This window comes from Mus caroli, unplaced genomic scaffold (genome assembly GCF_978045245.1).
Source record: "Mus caroli unplaced genomic scaffold, Mus_caroli_1 scaffold_5, whole genome shotgun sequence".
Lineage (NCBI taxonomy): Eukaryota > Metazoa > Chordata > Mammalia > Rodentia > Muridae > Mus > Mus caroli.
The window spans coordinates 74,888,683-74,909,601 of NW_028227260.1; the positions used below are offsets into that span (position 1 = coordinate 74,888,683).

Here is a 20,919-nt window from a genome sequence, read left to right on the forward strand (position 1 = left end):
TTGATGACACGAGGGGTGCATCAGGCTCCGTTTGAATAGGGATTAAGGGAACCTGCTTGCCAGGCCTAGAGCTTGGGTCTAAGGTGAAATGAAGTTAGGCACTAGAGTAAAAATTTAATGTAGTGCTAAAAGTTTTTTTTAAACCCTTAAAGGCAAAAATATCATTACTTAGCAGTATTTTGAAAAAATGTTTGAGCAAAAGAATCTATGATGAATGCAAATTTTTTATTAGATGTTTTCTTTATTTACATTTCAAATGCTATCTTGAAAGTTCCCTGTACCCTCCCCACGCCAAGCTCCCCTACCCACCCACTCCCACTTCTTGGCCTTGGCGTTCCTCTGTACTGGGCATATAAAGTTTGCAAGACCCAGGGGCCTCAAATCAAAAAAGGCAAGTTGAGTGATTCATGCTTATAATCCTAGCACCCAGAAAGTGGAAGCAGACAGATTTGGAGGCCAGCCTGATCTACATAGTGATTTCCATAGCCAGACCCTGCCTTAAATAACCCAATTACACACACACACACACACACACACACACACATATATATATATGGCTCATGGGTGCTTCCTTCTATAAACTTTACCGACATTGTTTGGGATTAAAGATGTGATGTAAGGGTGTGTCTGTATTCCAGCCAGAGGAATTAAAGGTGGCTAAGCCATACCACAACTAGAAACAGGTTTTTCAGTAATTAACACAACCTTGGGGTTCATGGTGTGATCAAATATCCTGCAACAGAGGAATAACAGCTACAGGGAAGCTTTTAAAGTCTTATTATTTTTTTTCTTTCATCTTTTTGTGGCTGTAGGGATTGAACCTAGGGCCTTTTGCATGTGAGGCAAGTGCATCACTGAGATTTATCAACAGCATTCTTAGTGTTCTGCGATGTTTTTATTAGCAGCAAAGTATCACATCCCTGAATTGTCTATATAGGATCTGAAACCCTAAACTGCTTTTAGCATACTTAATCGATGTCTTAGTTACTGCTCTACTGCTAGGACAAGACAACATGACCAAGGTAACTGAACTCAAAATATGTGACTTTTTTTTTTATCAGGATTAAGATATGAATTGAGAGCTGGTCATGGTGACGTGCACACCTGTAATCCGGGCAGGAGGATCAAGAGTGTAAGTGAGATTTTGTTTCAAAAGAAGGAAGGAAGGAAGGAAGGAAGGAAGGAAAAAGATAAGATAGATAGATAGATAGATAGATAGATAGATAGATAGATCTGGACTATAAGCCTCAGAGTCCAATCCCTGGTATTGAAATAAATAAATAATAAGCAAAAAAATTAACAAAAATAATTAAGTGCTTGGTTTTTCTAATGTTCTAAGTAGGAACATTGGGCCAGGTTCCTACTGAGGGCAGAACGTCTACATAGTGAGGTCTAAAATAGGAACCATTCTGAATTAAAATTACTTAAGCAGACAAACAGTGGATGGTTGATTCCAATGGATAGCCAAGACAGAATTCATGAGACAAGTGGCTGATCTAGAGCTTTCTGTGTTGACAGAGATATTCCATAGCTGTGTTGTTAAAATGAGTAGCCGTTAGCAGCGTGAGGCCCCTGAGCACGGGAATGGGGCTAGTGTGACTTAATTTTTAATTCTAATTAAAAATTTTGGTTTTTGGTATTTGAGATTGATGTTCCAGATATTGGAACTCAGTGCTAATATTTTCTAGGCGAGGTCCCAGAAGGTGTACAAATGAGACACGGCCAAGGAGGCTAAAGAGGAGACACAAGCTGTACCACCAGTTTTGGGTGGCAGGTACCCACTGTTTTTCGCACATGAGATAGAGCCTCAGTCTTTACGTAATTTAAAGTAAATTTGAAGAATCACAAGTAACGACTAGCTACCATATGCAAGAGAGTAAGTAATGTCCAGATTTCAGCGGGACCAGGCCTAGGGATGGGAGAATCCAGCAAAGCTGCAGTGTCAGACTGCATCCTACGGCAGGCTTGGGATTCGGAATTCTCTGTCACTTGCCAGCCTTTCCATAGCCGTACCTCCCAGACTCCATGAAAGGATCTAAGTAAAAATGCTCATTCTCACTTAGAGGTTCTGGGGTATCAGGGTACAACTTGCAAGCCGGTCTCTCTTTGTCTCTTTCTTTCTCTCCTCTCTTCCCTCTGTCCCTTCCCTAAACAGGATGGTCTTGAACTCACTATAAAGCCAAGAAAGTCTTTGAATTTCTGATCTTCCTTTATTGACCTCCCAAGTGCCAGGATTATAGGCATGTATTATTCCAGCCTGTCTTTTTTCTAATTTAAAAATTTTTAATATTTTTTTTGTTTGAGACAAGGTCTCTCTACATAGTTCTGTCAGTCCTAGAACTCATTATGTAGACCAGATCTCAAATACCTGCCCCTGCCTCCTGAGTGTTAGATTTAAAGGCCTCTGCCACCACACCTGCCACCACTGCATCTTGTTAATGTACTGTGGAGTGAACTCAGGGCTTTCTGTACTTTAGGTAAACATTCTAACAACTGAGTGGCATCCCTGGCCTGAGTACCTTCTTCCCTTCTTCATACTACTCTCTCTCTCTCTCTCTCTCTGAATGAGTGTTTTGCCTGCATGCCTACATGCATGCCTAGTGCCCATGGAGGTCAGAAGAAGATGCTAGATTCTGTGGAACTGGAGTTGTGGGTGGTTATGAGCTATCAAGTGGGTGTTGGAAACTTTGTAAGAGCAACAAGTGCTCTTAACTGCTGAGCCTGAATTTCTTTTTAAAAATGTGCATGTGCGCGCACGAGCGCACGCACACACACATACACACATACACACTGAGTATGGATGCGTGTTTTGTCTGCGTGTATGTCTGTGTACCTTCTGTGTGTGTCGGGTCTCCTGGGACTGAAGTTACAGACAGTTGTGAGCTGCCATGTGGGTGCTGGGAATTGAACTCTGCTCCTCTGCTAGAGCCACCAATACGCTTTTGTTTTTTTTAAATCTTTAATCTTGTTTTACGATCTGGTCGTTATCTCCCTCCAGTTCTGTCCTCTGACAGTTCCTCATCCCATTCCTCCAATCCTGCCCCCCCCAGCCCCCCACCCCCTATCTCCAAGAGGATGTCCCCATCCCCCCACCCCCTTCCCCTCCACACCCCACAGACCTCCTCACTCCCTGGGGCCTCAAGTCTCTCAAGGGTTAGGTACGTCTTCTCTCACTGAGGCCAGACCAGGCAGTCCTCTGCTGTATGTGTCAGGGGCCTCATATCAGCTGGTGTATGCTGCCTGGTTGAATTAGGGAAAGACTGGAAGAAGCTGAGGAGGAGGGCCACCCTGTAGGAGGACCAGCAGTATCAACAAACCTGGACCCCTGAGATCTCTCAGACACTGAGCCAACAATACTCTTAACCTTTGAACCATCTCTCCAGTCCCCAAGAGAGGGCCTGAATTATTTTTTAAAGATTTATTTATTTATGTATATGAGTACACTATAGCTGTACAGATGGTTGTGAGCCTTCATGTGATTGTTGGGAATTGAATTTTAGGACCTCTGCTGGCTCTGGTCAACCCCACGTGCTCCTATTGGCCCCGTTTGCTTGGGTCAACTCTGTTTGCTTAGTTCCTACTTGCTCCAGCCCCGAGATTTATTTATTATTATACATAAGTACACTGTACCTGTCTTCAGACATGCCAGAAGAGTGTCAGATCTCATTACAGGTGGTTGTGAGCCACCATGTGGTTGCTGGGATTTGAACTCAGGACCTTTGGAAGAGCAGTCAGTGCTCTTACCGCTGAGCCATCTCGCCAGCCCAGGGCCTGCATTTTTAATGAGCTCCCAGAGATGGCAGTGCAGATTGTCTTAGGACCTCACTTGGTACATGATACTATATTTGGGTTGTATTAATATTCTTTTTTGGCTAAGAGAATTCGTGAGGGAAATGAATGCTGTTAGCTCCTTTCAAATATTTTACTCAGTAAAAAAGTACAATCAGCTGGGTGTGGTGGCACATGCCTTTAATCCCAGCACTCGGGAGGCAGAGGCAGGCAGATTTCTGAGTTCGAGATCAGCCTGGTCTACAAAGTAAGTTCCAGGACAGCCAGAGTTATACAGAGAAACCCTGTCTCGAAAAACTAAAAAAAAAAAAAAAAAAAAAAAAAAGAGGTTGCTGGGAGCATCAACCTTATCTTTTATCTGGTTCCATTTCAAAGGAGGACAGCTGCCTCCAGCCTCCAGCCTCCAGCTCAACTGCTTGAGGCCTCCAGCCCCAACTGCTTTCATACCCTTTAATTAAAAGCACCGGGAAAACCTGGAACAGTAAGGGACAGAAACTTAAGAGGCATCTTGATCACCATGCATTTTGTTAGGCGCTATTTTTCTTTCAGAAGAAAATGTTACCTGTTTCAGAAAACAAGTCGTGTGTTCGGACATGCGTGCAGTGATGACGGGCATGGGGTGGGGACGTGCGTGCATACACGTTTTAGGGGTGAGGGAAAAGCCAGTATGTAAAGGCACAGAACAGGGACTTGCATTTGCCAATATTAAACAGTTGTAATTCCTGTAGATATTAGTGAGCTTCTCTAAATTTATCATCACAATTTTACAGTAAGTACAGATTCTTGATTGGGCCACAGAAAAGAATTGTATTGGGTAGGAAACATTGCATTGTCTTAAGAGAGGCAGACATCTTAAGCCTGAGAATGTTAAATGGATCTCTTAATGGGAAATAATGGGCACCCTCTTGTTATTTCCACATTCTAGTGTGTTCCACAATGTCACCCATACATTGGGCAGCTGTTCTTTTCTTAACCACACTCCATGCCTACAAAATTCCCATTTAGATAAAAGAATCTCATTCAGCACTGTGCATCTCAATTACAATCTGTTTCAAATTGCAGATGTTGGAGAACAGCAAAAGCCCACTGCAGCAAAACTCCCCACAGGCAAGCGAACCTAGGACCTGGCCTTTCTCTGTCCCGACCTGGGCCTGATTGGGAACTCAGCAGTTCTGTTGCTGGTGGGGGTGGGCGAAGGTGTCTCTTATAGGTATGGGAATTTTATGGCCTTTTCCAGCTCTTTTTACATTTTTTCACATGTATGTGGAGACCAGAGGTTGAGGTTGACCATTATCCACGGTCTCTCTTCCAAACCTTATTCATCAAAGCAGGGTCTCTCAATCAAACCCAGAACTTTTCGGGGTTGCTAGCCAGCTTCTTCTTTCTGACAGTCGGGTTTTGTAGGGATTTCAGGCAGGCTGCCACCCCCACCTGCATGTGTCTGGGTTCTGTGGATCTGGTCCTCAGGTTTGCAAGGCAAGTGCTTTAACCGTGGAACAGTTTCTCCAGCCTGCCACCCTTCCCCCATCCCTCTATTTGTCACTCTCATTTTTCCAGCATACATTCTTCCCAGCCTGTATAAGTGGACATTCTCAAAGACTAGATCCCAGATTTTCTTCTTTATAAGTTCTATATATTTAGCTGCTATGTTATTAAAAACATATTTATGATACAGTCCTTTCTTTCTTTAAACTGTGCCTTTCTGACAATCTTTTCATTTTCGTTTTTCTCTTTTAATTTTTTTTTTTTTTTTTTTTTTTGAGACAGGGTTTCTCTGGGTAGCCCTGGCTGTCCTGGAACTCCCTCTGTAGACCAGGCTGGCCTTGAACTCAGAAATCTGACTGCCTCTGACTCTCGAGTGCTGGGATTAAAGACATGCACCGCCACTGCCTGGTTTATCTTTTAACTTTTAAAGGTAAGATTGCACATAGCCATACAGGTCTTGAACTCCTGATCTGCCAGCCTCCAACACTGGGATTATAGACCTGTGTCACCACATCTGGTTCCCTCTGTCATTGTTTTGCATGTATGTGTTGGCATGTGCACATATGCATGGGGAGGCCAGGCTGTGACTTTTAATTAAGTGCCACTCCTCTAGGGCAGGGCATCTCAGCTTTCCTACCCCATGACCGTTTAATACAGTTCCTCATGTTGTGGTGACCCCCAACCACAAAATTATTTTCATTGCTACCGTTATGAATTATAATGTAGATATTTTTGGAGATAAGAGGTTTTCCCAAAGAGTCAGGACTCAGGACTCACAGGTTGAGAACTGCTGCTGCAGAGTCATTCACCTCACTTTGTGACAAGCTCTCTCACTGGCACAGAGCCTTCCAAGTAGGCTAGGCTGGCTGGCCACAGAGCTACAGGGGTGTTTGGGATTACTGGTGCGGTGTGTAACAACAGGCCTGTTCTCTTTTTGTTTTCATTTTTGTTTTTAATGTGGATTCTGGGGATTGAACTGGGTCCTAATGTTTGCAAAGCTAGCACATTACCAAGTGAGCTATCTCCCCAGAGCCTCCTGTTATTTTTGTTGTTTGGCTTTTATTTTAGCACTGGGAATCTTATTTAGGGCTTCACACATGTTAGGGAAGTGCTCTGCCGCCGAGCTATATCCCCAGCCCCTCCATCATTCTTTTAAAAAACTATATTTTAATATTCTTTAGTTCTCTCTCTCTCTCTCTCTCTCTCTCTCTCTCTCTCTCTGTATGTATGTAGATGCATGTGTTGACCATAGAATCCAGAAAAAAAATTTGTTCCCTGTGTATGAATGTTTGCCTATATTATGTATGTATGTATGTATGTATGTATATATGTATGTATGTATCCCATATGCCTATCTGGTTCCAGAGTAGGCCTGAAGGAAATACCAGCACTGGGCCATCTACAGGCCTCTAAACCTACTTTCTTAGAAGTTTGTATAGTGGAAAGTCTTAGGAGATAAAGATGCTATACCCTTATACAGTTCAGGGCATAAACAGTTCTTTCAAGAACAGGATGGGCCACTTTGCAGCTTTTGAAAACACCACTATTTTCTGGACTAGAGAGACGGTCGCTTTTGAACTTGCCACTTTTGAAGAGAGCCTGGCGTTCAGTTCCTAGCACTCACATAGTGGTTCACAACTATCCATAACTTCAGTTACAAGGGATCAGATGCCACCTTCTGACCTCTGCAGGCACACACGTGGTGCAGATATACATGGAGGCAAATGCTCAAACATGTAAAATAAATAAATCTGAAAAAAATAATGAAAACCTTGCTATTTCTTACCCATGGCTTCCTCAGCTGGGACACATTTTCCCTGCGTGTACAACACGTACCTGGGCCTATATTCCCATCGCCTTCATGGGACTTAAGGGAGAAAGGAATGAATGTAAATCCGCATCTCACGCTGCTTACCACATTGTAGGGAAAAGTCCTGTGTTTTCACTAGATTCTTGTGTCTTCTTCCAGTATCCATAAAATGATAACAGGCTAACTTGTCTTATGAGCAGGATAAAAATCTTAAGGCCCTTCATAGTTCTGTTTTATGGAGCAGTGCTGAGACTGGGCTTCACTTTGTAGCCCAGGCCCAGCCTTGAACTACATAGAGGCAATCAATCCTCCTACCTCAGACTCCAAAGTGTTGGCTTTACAAGTCTGAGCCATCATTCCTGAAATTTTGTAGTTTTGGTGTTGTGGCATCCCTTATACAGTATTTTTACTGATGGGTGTTCCCACTGATGCAGTAGAAACTCAGATTAATAGTGTTGATTAATAGAATAGAAAGGATACACTAATCGTTTTGCTTGGGAGACATTAAGTCACACAAGTGGAATTTAGCTAAAGGAACACAAAAGACCCCAAAGAAAAGTAGTTTACTAACCATGCCTGTTATAATAAAAATGTATAGTGCCAAGATGGAAATGTTTACTCACCAGGATTGACCAGCCATTAGGCCCGTCCCCAAAGAACATACCACTGACAGGCAGCTCAAGGGGGCAGAGCAAGGTGGTAACCATCCTTAAGATCTGGTCTGCCACTAAGTCCCCTATGCTTATCAGGAAATGCAAGAATGTAAGTGGGCAGGATGAACCTGGGTAAAGAACAGCCCTTGTAAATTTAAAATGATTCTGGCAATATCTTTGCTGTGTAAATCTGCCCAAGTGGCTACCCTTGCTGTTAGTGAGGCAGTGGGGGAACGGTGTGGGAAAGAAGATCTGACCCCAGGAGGCTTGAGCCCAAATCTGGGCCTTGGCACTTCATAGCTGGCCTGAGCACATGATTTAGGCCGCCAACTTGCTTCCTTTAAAAAACAAACAAACAAACAAACAAACAAACAACTTGGGGAGCACCGTGGTCCTTGCCTCCTTTGTCGCCGCCGCCTCCGTGAAGCCCTCCGTGTCTGCGCAGCTCGGCTCGCAGCTCCTGGCGCGGGCGCAGAGGGCCATGGCGGACGGTGCCCGAGCAGGCGCGGCGGGCCAGGCCTAGGGACTGTCGCAGGGTGCGAGTGGGGCAGGAGGCCCGGTCAATCCCGCTTCGCTGCCTCCCGCAGCTCACCGCTCTCATAGTGGAGCAGCTCAAGAGCCGTGGGTTCTTTGACAGCTTCCGCCGGGACTGCCTAGCCAACATGGACACTCAGCCAGCTTACCAGAACCCTGAGATAGAAGGCGGATAATTTTGTGTCAACACATCTGGGCAAACAGGAACGGAATCCTGCAATGAACAAGAGCCAGTTGGGAAATGGGCTGAGGCAGAGCGTGGTTCAGTCAGGCATGTTGGAAGCAGGAGTGGACAGGATCGTTTCTCATGCTAAACCAAGCTAACCACACCTTTAGGCCACAGATAGAGCGAGCAATCCACGAGTTCCCCGGCGGCCCAGAAAAAGCTGTGCCAGCTCTGCCTCCAGAACCTGAAAGCCCGGATCCTCTAGTGCCATCCCAAGATGCTTCCTTAGAATATGCTCGGTACCTTTGGAAAGCTCTATTTAATGAAGCAACGGATTCCTGTTTCATACGAATATAACTTTAGTCGACCATGGCCTTACTGATGTCAAGATTTTGGCCTTGACTGTGATGGTGTCCACACTGGATGGAGAGCAAGTTTGCTGGTGGGACAGTTAGCAGTACTTGCTCATGGATTGTGTCACCTTTGACTAGCCTGTCGAAGGCTGTGACCCCAGTAGACACTAGAGGTTTAAGCACTACAGTGACCTGGGCTTCCCTGAACGAACCTTTATACTTGAACACAGACACTGCATGTGGATGCTAGCGCTTGCGCTCTGTGGTGTGCAGAAGCCAGGCTGAAGGCTAGCTGGTCAGGACAGCGAGGGTCAGTGGGAGCAGCTGTTGGACGGTGGGTTGTTGATACGCTAGAGCTATAGACTGGAGCATGTAGCAGTTAGCAGCAGCAGCCTTAAGGCTGTTGTGACCTTCCTGTGCTTGGAGATCTTAGTGGTTTCCATTCCTTGTCAGAGGTAGTGTTGGAGCCCTGGAGTGAGTGAGGAAGCTGAGACTTGGGGTGCAGGGAAAACCCCCAGCTTCCATCCTCAGGGGCGAGTCACCCTGGGTGCCCTGCTTAGTTCTCATGTTTGTGTTTTTTTTTTTTTTAAACTTGCTAATAAATAGTGAATGTTTTACAATTTTTTTCTAAAAAACTGTATGGGGTTCTTTCTTATTAATCATTTTATTCATTTACATTTCAAATGATATCCCCCTTCCTGGTTACCTCTCTAAAATGTCGCCATCCCACGCCCCCCTTTGCCTCTATGAAGGTGCTCCTCCTTTTAAGGACTAGATGAAAACATTGTAAACAGAACTATGCCTTCCACATACTGGGACTGGGTAAAGGGTGGATGTATCCTATACTTGATGGCATAGGTGTTTCAAGCAGCTGAGTATATTTTATTGTAGATGATATATGAACATCTTGGATATGGAGGACTGTTGTATTCAATTTTACCAAAATGGATATTTGTTGAAAACACTACTACAGCACTGGTGAGGTGGCTCAGCACATAAAGCACTTGCTGCTAAACTTGGTGATCTGAGTTTGATCTTAGGGACACAGAAGGTGGAGGGATAGAACTGACTCCCATATGCTGTCCTCTGACTGCCCTATGTTCAGTGTGGCTGGTACATATGCACATGCTTGTGTCTGTGCACGCACACACATGATATAATATAAAAAACCCACTATTAACAATAAGGTTTCAACCATACACAAAGAACTATAACTAAAACTAAGGAATGCTGAGAGTGAGGGAAATAGTCTTCCCTGGGGAAGAGCATACCAATTAGTGACCCAGGAGCAAATGGCCAGCCCTGAAAACATACATACAAACGCCATAGCTGCATATGCAGCAGAGGATGGCCTAGTTGGCCATACATGGGAGGAGAGGCCCTTGGTCTTGTGAAGATTCTATAACCCAGTACAGGGGAATGCCAGGGCCAGGAAGTAGGAGTGGGTGGGTTGGGGAGCAGGGGGAGAGGGGAGGGTATAAGGGATTTTTGGAGAGGAAACCAGAAAAGGGAATAGCATTTGAAATGTAAATGAAGAAAATATCTAATAAAAAATAATATATATACATACATATACTAACAATTAATGAAAAAAGCCATGAAATTGAAAGAACACAAGGAGAGGAATATAGGGCAGGGGTTAAAGGAAGGAAAGGAAAGGGGAAAATGATAAAATTATATAATAATCTCAAAAAAAGAAAAGACTGCAAAACCATTGTATCCATTACCAGCAAGACTCACCTTTCTCTAACCAACAGGATGGCATTTCAGCGATGCCAGCTTCATTCAACAAAGACAAAAACTATATTGCTGTCAGCTGGGAGGGAAGAAATATGGGAATAAGACCCTGAATAGAGACAAAATGTCACCACAATGGAGACCACTGGAGGGGAAATAACAGAGGCAAATTTATTTGTCTGAAAAGGAAGGGTACACCACTGGAGCAAAACATCCTGCTTATTGTAACTGAATGGACCACATACAGAGCTAAAGGAGAAAGGACACCAAAACTGGCGCTGCACCGAGGTCAGATCTGCTCTCGTTCTTCGCAGCTCACTGGGCTACTTCACTTCTTCCAAGTGCGAGCACACACTCCCAGCAATGTCCAGGATGCTCCAGTCAGCTCGCTGTCACTCTGGTGGCAAATGTGACCAGCATGCTTGAAGGAGGTCAAATCTTTGTTGAAGAGCACCAGCAGGACCTCAGTGCAGGTTTACACCAGTGGCGATCACAGTCACCTGTACCTTTGTTAACCTCTTTCAGACCTGACAGACCAAGTTTCCATTTCTTCTTAGGGAAAAAGGCAAACAAACATACATGTGCACTTCCTTACAGAGGCAAGTTTCACATAGGCAGATTACCCTTCAGAGTTACAGAAGAACAAGGCATAGGCAGTAAAACAACCCTGTCCATGGCCGATGGCAGCACCACTACCCACAATAGCCCACAGGTGGAAACAGACCAAGCCATAGACAGACAAGGGACTGAGGACCAAAGTGCTGGTACACAGTACAATATGAACAAACATTAAGCACCTGCCAGGCAAAAAGGCAGACACAAAAGTACAAAGTTGTATATATAAAACACTGTAAAATTCACCTAATATAAACACGGGGAATAAGTTAATTCATAGAGACACAAAGCAAATTAGTGGTTGCCAGTGGCTGGGGGGAGGGGTGGGGTGGGGTGGGGGGAGGGGGAGGATGGCTTCCTGCTAGTGCTTAATGGGGCCAGGACTTCTTTTGAAGTGCTACGCATGTGTTGGAAACAGAGAGGGCTTGGCTGCACAGCACTGCCAATGTTATAAATGCTAAGGGGCTGCACCTTGATGTGGATCAATGCTTGTTACAGAACTGCTCCAACCTCAACCCTCTAAAAGGCAGGGCAGCCCAGTCCCCTGAGATGAGGAACTGAGATGAGGTGGGCAGTGTCAAACAACTGATGAGGACGAAACGGGGTGGGGGCAGAGGAGGAGGGCTTCCCATTTACCAGCCTCAGACAACTGTAGGCATGCAAGAAGCAGTCTGGAAGACTGCGCTTTAGGTTCTTACTTATTGCCTCCGTGCCAGTAACCTAGAATGTTCTAAAACACAAAAACGGCTTCACAAGGAGAGCCACAGCAAGCCACCCCAGTGGCCTTTTCCAGGCCAGTGCCAGGGTCTGGAGGAGAGCTGGGGTCTGCCAGAGCCCTGCTTGCAGGGCAAACCTTCTGAGGGTGGGATGCTCATCAGACAAGTCTGCCATGGGCTCCCTTGCACAGGAGTGCCAGCCTAGGCTATACTCAATTTCAGTGTGATAGTCCTAATCAGGCCAGGTGGGGGTGGTGCACACCTTTACTAGCGGCACTTCCTCCGGAGACAGAGGCAGGTGGACATCTGTGAGTTTTCAGGCCACTCTGGTCTACAGGGTGAATTCAGGACAACCAGAGCTACCCAGAGAAACCCTGTCTCCAAAAAAAAAAAAAAAAAAAAAAAAAAAAAAAAAAAAAGTCATTAAGGATATATCCCTCCTTCAAAAATTTGTTAAAATAGCAAAATGCGTGTTTGTTTTAAATCACCATTTACAAATAATCCCTAAATTACTAACTTAAAAGTGTATTCTTGCCATTACAAAAAGATATACTAAGTTTATTTTATGTGCTTGGGCATTTCCATGCATGTATGTGTATCGTATGAGTACCTGGTGTCCACACAAATCACAAGAGGGTGTCAGATCTCCTGAAATGGAGTTAAAAGATGTTTGTGAGCCGGGCCTGGTCCCAGCACTCGGGAGGCAGAGGCAGGCGGATTTCTGTGTTTGAGGCCATCCTGATCTACACAGTGAGTTCCAGGACAGCCAGGGCTATACAGAGAAACCCAGTCTGGAAAAACCAAAAACCAAAACAAACCAAACCAACAACAACAAAAAAAACCCAAGCAAACAAAAGATGTTTGTGAGCCACCATGTAGGTGCTGAGAACTAAGCATGGTTCCTGTACAAGAGCAACAAATGCTCTTAACCACTAGTCCTTATCTTAAGTTCTTATTTTATTTTAAAGGTATATTTGTGTGGGAGGGGCACCAGTATGTCAGTCCTCAAAGAGGGCCGACACATGTCAGATTTTCTGGAGCTGGGTGTACAGACAGCCTTAGACCTGCCTGACATGGGTGCTGGGAGCCAAACTCCAGTCTTGACAGAACAAGTGCTCTTCACTGCTGAGCCATTTAGGCAGCCTCATGGTACTGTACCTTTTATATTTATCTACTGACAATCTGGAAGAGACTAAACATTTGAATGTGGAATCACACCGGAACACTACAATAAACATGACTATATGGAAAGCAAAAAGAATAACAAGCAAGATTGTCTCAGTTTTTAATATCCTTTCTCTGATTCTATGTAAAACTTGGGTATTGTGTTTTTTTTTTTTCATTTTAAACTATAATATATTAGGACATTCAAAACACCAGAGGTGAAGTAAAAACTGAGAACTGATTTAGCTCAATGCTGGCACATTTTAAAGAGAATTAAGACTCAGGAATTTGGGGTGTTTGGTGGACCCCCTGTTCTATCACTGGGTTCACCAGCTGCATGCCCACAGTCAGAGCACTGAGTGCCTGGTTTGCCCACAGTTACTATGTGTGGTATGATTCTCACCTGCACATTCTGGCTCTGAGTCTGCCTTTGCTGTACTAGGGTAGCAGGGCGCTCCAAGCTCTGTGAATGAGTACTCTGCCTGTGGCTCTTCTGGGTGGAGCCTACCTGAGATACAACAGATGTCGGGGTCGGGGTCAGTTGAACTCCTCTGGCCCCACCAGTGTTAAGGAGACCAGTTTGCTCAGTGCTAAGGCGACTAGTTTGCTGAGCTGGCAAGAGCAACTGCTGATTATTATTAGGCCCTTGGGAGGAAGCTAGTGGCACTGGCTGTGGGGGGACAGGAGCCTTGGGTGTCTGCTGCTGTTTTGGAATCAATACATATATCTGCTGTGGCTTTCCCTGGGATGACTTCCGAGGCTCTGGGCGCAAAATGATAGAGCCAGGGGGAAGCTTTACAGTTAAGGGATTTGCCGTATTATTTATAATGATTTGCATAGGTGACTTTACGGGGCGCTGTGCTGGCCTAGGTAGCTGCTGTCTGGTTGGTAGAAGGCTGTTTTGAATGATTCCTGCAGCAGCTGGTACACTAGTGGGGCGCCCTAGGACCTGGGTTGAATTACCCACCAAACTAGATTTTGCTTTAGACTTTACTACATTGATCACATCTGCGGTAGTGATACTGGTAAGGCCCTGGACCTTTGGCTTGTTTTCTGATGACCTAGCAGTAGGCTGGAGAGCTAGAGGAAGGAAGTTAACTCCGCTCATGCTCACAGGGGCCTGCTGAACCACAGTGCTTGTCTTAGGAGCAGGTGGTGCATTCTGACCACAGCTCACAGTCGATGAGCCCAGTTTTGAGATCTGGGTAAGTGCAAGTGGTGGAGGAATTCTGCTTTCCTGCTCTAAGACTGAGGTTGGCACCAGACCAGTTGCAGGCTTTGCCACCAGACTGGTTGCAGGCTTTGCCACCACAGTGATTTGGGGCTTTGCCGCCAGACTGGTTGCAGGATTTGGCACCAGACTAGTTGTGGACTTTGGCACCACACTGATTGTGGGCTTTGACACCACACTAGTTGTGGGCTTTGGCACCACACTGATTGTGGGCTTTGACACCAGACTGGTTGCAGGATTTGGCACCAGACTAGTTGTGGACTTTGGCACCACACTGATTGTGGGCTTTGACACCACACTAGTTGTGGGCTTTGGCACCACACTGATTGTGGGCTTTGACACCACACTAGTTGTGGGCTTTGGCACCACACTGATTGTGGGCTTTGACACAAGACTAGGTGTGGGCTTTGGCACCACACTGATTGTGGGCTTTGTCTCCAGGGAGGGTTGAGGAAGACAGACTGAGCTACTAGAACCCTGCGTCACCTTACCTGAACACTTAGCTTCACCCTGGGCAGACCCTTGGCATATATCTACTATCTCCCTAGGCTCAGAGTTTACACTCGCCATGAAATCATCTGAATAATCATCCAGGGACATGTGAGGGAAATACATGTGACTATCAATTCTGTCCTCTGGAAGTGGCCCTATGTCAGCAGAGAAAAATGGATCATTAAGGGACTTCATAATATTTGAATTCATTTCCCATAGCTGATTGTCATCCTCATAATCAAACATAAAGCCATGTTTTACCTCAGGAACTTCCAGGACACTTGGTTCTTCATCATCAAAGAGCAGAGATGGCACCTTGTTAATATATGTCTGCACATCCAACTCTGATGGCATGGTCAGTTCACAGGGTCCCTGCATCCATGCATCAGTGTCAGAAAGCAGCAGCTCATCTAGGTCATCTGGACCTATTTTTGCCTGTTTTTTGGAAGGCATCATCATTGTGAGGTCAGGGGGACATGTACACCCAGATGACACCTCCTGTTGATCCAGAGAGGGAGATGTAGGCCTCTTGAAGCATTGTTTCACGGGGTCAGTGTTCATCTTCTGCTCATTAAACAGCAGTCTGTTGGCTGTGCAGGAGACAGCAACGGAGGGATCCAGACACAGTGGCTCAGTTGTTGCTAAAATCAGTTGGCGCTCAAGCTCAAGTTTTTCTTCCTCATTCCACTGCCGGTTATCACTTGTAATGGACTCTACATCGCTTACTAGACTCTGCATCGTGGGACGTAAGAGAATATGCCGAGTTTGGTAAGCAGGAGGCAATGTAGTAGATGGCACAGCAGATGACACAGCAGATGACTCAGCAGAGGACCAGGCAGAGGACCAGGCAGAGGACCAGGCAGAGGACACGTCAGAGGACACAGCAGGCTCTGCACCAAGCTCCCCAGGAGGGTGGACATTACTGCATTGTCTGTAGTCTCGGATTTCTGCTATGACACACCCATGGTGAAAAACATTCACAGGAGACTTGTCCAGGACATCAATCAGAAAAGAAGGTAGCTCTTCAGCATCCAAGTATTCAAGCAGTTTCTTTACGTCATAAGGCAACTGAAAGGTCTCTGAAAATGACCCACTTTTGTCCTTCAGCATGAGAGAATAGCCCTGATTTTCAGGGTACAGGTTGACCACTAAACATGGCAACGCCTCTCTCCTTAGAAGCTTCTCTAGCAAGTTGACATTGCTTTGAGGACCCCCTGCCTCTGCCTCTCTTTCACATTCCTCAACATAGATGTCATACAGTTTTTCATGAAAAGATTTTTCCCTGGTGGAAGTGAGTCTCGGAGGAGGGGGCTGCTGCAGCACAGACTCAATAATGTCATCGGCCCACTCAAAAGCCTTCTGTAAATTTCGCGCCATCGTAACAAACTAATCAGGAGCTTTAAAGAACAAAAAGAAACGAAACGCGTTGATGGAGGCGGATAGAGGTCGAAATCAGGGCAGTTCTAGTAACCGTCCGACAAAACTCGACAACTGTGCGCAGGGGCACACGACCCGAATTTAACATGGACTCCAAGAAACCCACCTCCCACGGCCGAGGCGGACGCCTCCAAAAGCCTGCACTGGCCCCTTGGCGCTTAGGCCCGAGCACGCGCAAAGCCCGTCTGGGCTGCACCAGGGAACCTCGACATCACAGCAAAGACGAGGCAAAAGCGAGCCGGAAGCTCCCTCAGCAAGTCTGCAAGTTTCTGACCCCCCCATACCTTCGGGGCTCACAGCCGGGTTGCCGATAGACACCCCTCCGCACTGGAAGCGGACACGCAGGGCTGAGGAGCCGCCTGGCTTGCGCGCGTCGTCCGTCCACCGTCCGCGCGTAGTCCGGGCCTCATGCTCCTTAAGCCCTCTGGGTAGGAGGGTCCCTGGCCAAACTTCCTTTCCAGGGGTGACTCCACTTCCGCTGGAGAAGGCGGGAAGATTTTGGGGGCGGTGCCCTATTGTCCATGAAAGGCGCTCAAGCGGAAGCTTGCGCAAGCTGCACTTTTGTTGTTGTTGCTGTTGTTACAGTTTCAGCTTCCACCATTCTACACTGGAGTTCAGCCCGCAGGGCCACTGAGCATCATTTTAGTTGTCTCTGTGGGTCCTTCAAGAACTGATGATCTACGGCAACCAGGGGCCGTCAGATCGCTGGGAGTTTCAGGGCCAGCCTGGCCTACGTAATTCAGTTCGAGGCCAGCCGGGCCTCTACAGTCAGTTCTAGCCAGCCAGGGCTACATAGTGAGACTGTGCCTGGTTATATTTTCGGGGGTAGGGGTGGGGGTGGGGGTGGGGGTGGGGGTGGGGGTGGGGGTTGGGTGGCGGTTTGAGACAGGGATTCTCTATGTAGCCCTGGCTCTCTTAGAACTCATTCTGTAGACCAGGCTGTCTTCGAACTCAGAAATCCTCCTGCCTCAGCTCTCGAAGGCTGGGACTAAAAAAGTTGCACCACAACCACCTGCCGTGACTGTATTTTTTTTTTTCTTTTCCTTTTTCTTTTTAAAATTTGTTCAGAATCTCCTGTCTCCAATGCTTTGGTGATTCCTGGTACCCATCACTGATAATTTAGCACACCTTGTTAGCCTTTGTTACCCTGTATAGCGGTGGAGACACTCACTGTATGCTTGTGTGAGCATTACAGCACTTCATTCAATTCTCCAGGTACATCCGCCCCCCCCCCCAGCCCGCCCCTTCCCCCTCCCGCCCCAGGGGGACACATAATGTGGCATTCTTATTCACAACCACTTACCTTTTATTTCTCTCTGTGTTTCTAGTTTTTCTTTTCTTTTTTTTTCTCTTACTATTTTGTGTGTATGCTGGAAATGGAACCCAGGTTTTTTTTTTTTTTTTTTTTTGAAGATGAGCAGTGCTCTCATCTGCTAAGTCATCACTCCAGTCCTATTCTTTTCTTTAAAAATAGATTTACTTTATGACTTTATTTCCACACACATGCCTTCAGAGGATAGGCGGTGTCAGATGCTTTAGCGCTGGAGTTATAGGCAGTTGTGAGTTGACTGACATGGGGCTGGGGACTGAACTCTACTCCTCTAGAAGAATAGCACGTGCTCTTAACCACTGCACCAATCTCTCCAGCCCTGGCCTGTGTGTGTGTGTGTGTTTGTGTGTGTGTGATGAATTTCTTCTATGGATTCTATTTATAGAATCTTGTTTTCTAGTCCCATTGTTGCCTTGAAATTTGCCAGTCTGGTTTTTTTGACAGCTGTTTAGAAGATTCTCTAATGTTTAGATTTACATACAGCACTGACACAATATTCACAGTGATTATACCTGTAATGACAAGAACCCAAGATAAATCTGTAAAGCCCCTGAAGTAGACAGATTTACAATAAATGCTTTCTTTCTTTCTTTTTTTGTTTTGTTTTGTTTTGTTTTTGAGACAAGGTCTCACTGTGTAGCCCTAGCTGCCCTGGAACTCACATGTAGATCAGACTGACCTCTGCCCTTACCTCTGCCTTCTGAGTGCTGGGGCACCAGGTTCAGATAAAGGCTTTAAAAAAATCAGTAGTAATTGTGATTGTTACAAATCATTGTAGCTATTTTACATTTGGTTAGAGTAAAAACTTTTTACCTGGCTCTCTTTGAAATGATTGGTGTTAAGGAACAGATAGAAATGGATTTCTAGGGCTGGATATATAATTCCTTGATTTCACTTGACTAAGCATAGACAAGGGCCTAGGCTCAACCCACAGTGTGGGAAAACAAAAACAAATCAGCCACAGCCACCACTGCCGCCACTGCCACCACCACCAAAACCAAGCCTACAAACATAGAAAAAAAAAATAGAGTACGGTTTTCTAGCTCCCTGGTTATTCCTTGGAAGATGCACCCTTCTGGAGAGGCACAGAGGGCTTTCTTTTTTCCTTTCTGTTTTTGGTATATGCTTTATAGATAAGTATAAAGGGTCTGCATGTGCACTGTATTTGCATGTGCATGCAGGTATGTGTACACCTGTGTGTTTATATATAAGGAGGGCAGAGGTCAACATTGGATGTCTCCCTGGATTGCTCACTCTTCATCTTTGGAGACAGGGTCTCTCAGTAAATTCAGTGCTCAGCATTGGTTAAACTGGCTGGCCAGTGAGCTTTAGGGTCTGCCTGTCTCTAGTGTCCCAGGGCTAGGGCTGCAGTGAGTGGTAGGAGGCTTCTTTTTATATGGGCACTGAGGATCCGAACTTAGGTCCTCATGCTTGTGAGGCAGGGACTTTTCCAGTAGAACTGTCTCCCAGACTCTTATTTTCTTATTTTTGGTATATCTTGTCTTGTTTTGTCTTGTTTTTCTTTTCTTTTTTCTCTTCTTTCCTTTTTTCTTTCCTCCTCCTCCTCCTCCTCCTCCTCCTCCTCCTCCTCCTCCTCCTCCTCCTCCTCCTCCTCTTCTTCTTCTTCTTCTTCTTCTTCTTCTTCTTCTTCTTCTTCTTCTTCTTCTTCTTCTTCTTCTTCTTCTCTCTCTCTCTCTCTCTCTCTCTCTCTCTCTCTCTCTAAATTCCATATCTGAAATGAAGCTAACCAAAGGCTTGGATAGTTAAGTTGTATTTTGCTTTTCCTTAACTCCCGCCCCCCCCCCCCCAATATCTCCTGGGTTTGCTTTTATTTTGCTGGAGGAGGAAGGGATGAACAGAGAGCAACTTTATAGCTTTATTTGCTATTTATAGGCATAGGTGCAAATGCTGCCCCTGCTGTTAGTTATCCCAGGGTACATCTCCTTTAGCATAAGAAGGTCCCTGGGCTGGTGAGATGGCTCAGTGGGTAAGAGCACCCGACTGCTCCTCCAAAGGTCCAGAGTTCAAATCCCAGCAACCACATGGTGGCTCACAACCATCCGCAACGAGGCCTGGCGCCCTCTTCTGGAGTGTCTGAAGACAGCTACAGTGTACTTACATATAATAAATAAATAAATCTTAAAAAAAAGAAGGTCCCTGATGCCTCACCTCCAGGTACTCTCATCTTCCTCCCATCTTATCACAAGTCCCACTTCCTTCCTGCAAATGCCTTTTCTTCAATTAACAATCCTTCTACTCCCACTCACTAACCCTGGTGCTCGTGCAGCCTCTTTCCCTCCTGTCTCTTCCTCTTTCACATCCCAGGCATCCTTTTGACTACCCCCACCCCCATCTTCCTCACCTCTGTTTATTTCTCTCTTGTGTCCCTTCCCAGTTTTTTAAGGCTTCACTTACCCTTACATCTGTTTATTTGTATTCATTTATATACCACAGGCTAGGATTTGCATTTAGGGAGGACATGAAATTTTTTGCCTTTCTGAGTTTGGTTAACACTGTCCACTAACCAGAAACATCTATTTTCCAGTAAATTTTGTTTTTCTTTACAACTGAATACAATGCCATGGTGTATGGTATCTATTCTGTGGCACCTTCTGTTTTTACCTCTTTATTTTCTCCAAGGTCTGTCTCCTCTTTCTTTTCCTCCATCTTTTTTTAGGGCGGGGCTGGAAAGATGGCTCAGCAGTTAAAAGAGCTTGCTACACTCACTGTTCTTACAGAGCACTGGGACTGAAGTTTGATTCCCAGCTCCAGGTCAGGTAGTTCACAATTACCTGCAATTCCAGTCTTAGAGGATCTAATGTGCACACACACACACACACACACACACACACACACGAATTAAAAAGGAAAAGATTTTTGCTCCACTTCTTGTGATAAGTAGTCATACCCAAAGTCCTAATTTCTCTCTCTGCGTCATCACTGCTCACGTTGGGAGCCATCCTATGCCTTTTGGGGTGTTTACAAGCATGCTTACTCTCTACCTACTGGATGCCAGTAGCAGCCTCCTGCAGTAAATGACAGCCAAGCATATTTGTAGACACTTCCGAATGTTCCCTGGGGGACCAAATCATCTGTGGCTGTGAATCAATCCATAATCATTTATTTTTGTTTTTATTCTAATTGTTCTTGCTAATGTTCTAAAACTTACCATTTTTCTTAATAGAGTCTTTGGTCAGATGCAAACAAAACCACCACCAACACTTGAGAAAGAAAGTATATTTAAAAAATATACTAGCATAGTATTCTATTTATCTTCTTTGGGAACCATCGATGGCCATCCCCAAATTTCCTAGGTTTATTAAGCAACTAAGACCTTTTGTTCATCTTAATACTTGCCTTAAGCCTTCACGCAATGTTTGTTCTTTTAGCGTAAAACAGACTTTCCC

General features: G+C 45.4%; 1 protein-coding gene and 1 pseudogene across 1 annotated transcript; one reads left to right on the forward strand and one right to left on the reverse strand.

The window, feature by feature from the left end:
• Nucleotides 1-8,135: 8,135 nt before the first annotated feature.
• LOC110286286 (biorientation of chromosomes in cell division protein 1 pseudogene) lies at nt 8,136-8,794 on the forward strand (annotated as a pseudogene).
• A 2,867-nt stretch (nt 8,795-11,661) lies between these two features.
• Nucleotides 11,662-16,122, reverse strand: LOC110286285 (uncharacterized). The gene is made up of 2 exons (XM_085837822.1): nt 13,426-16,122; nt 11,662-11,862 (listed from the first exon to the last, which is right to left on the reverse strand). Exons 1-2 carry the CDS (start codon nt 16,120-16,122, stop codon nt 11,662-11,664), a joined length of 2,898 nt encoding a protein of 965 aa, XP_085693948.1.
• Nucleotides 16,123-20,919: the final 4,797 nt, after the last annotated feature.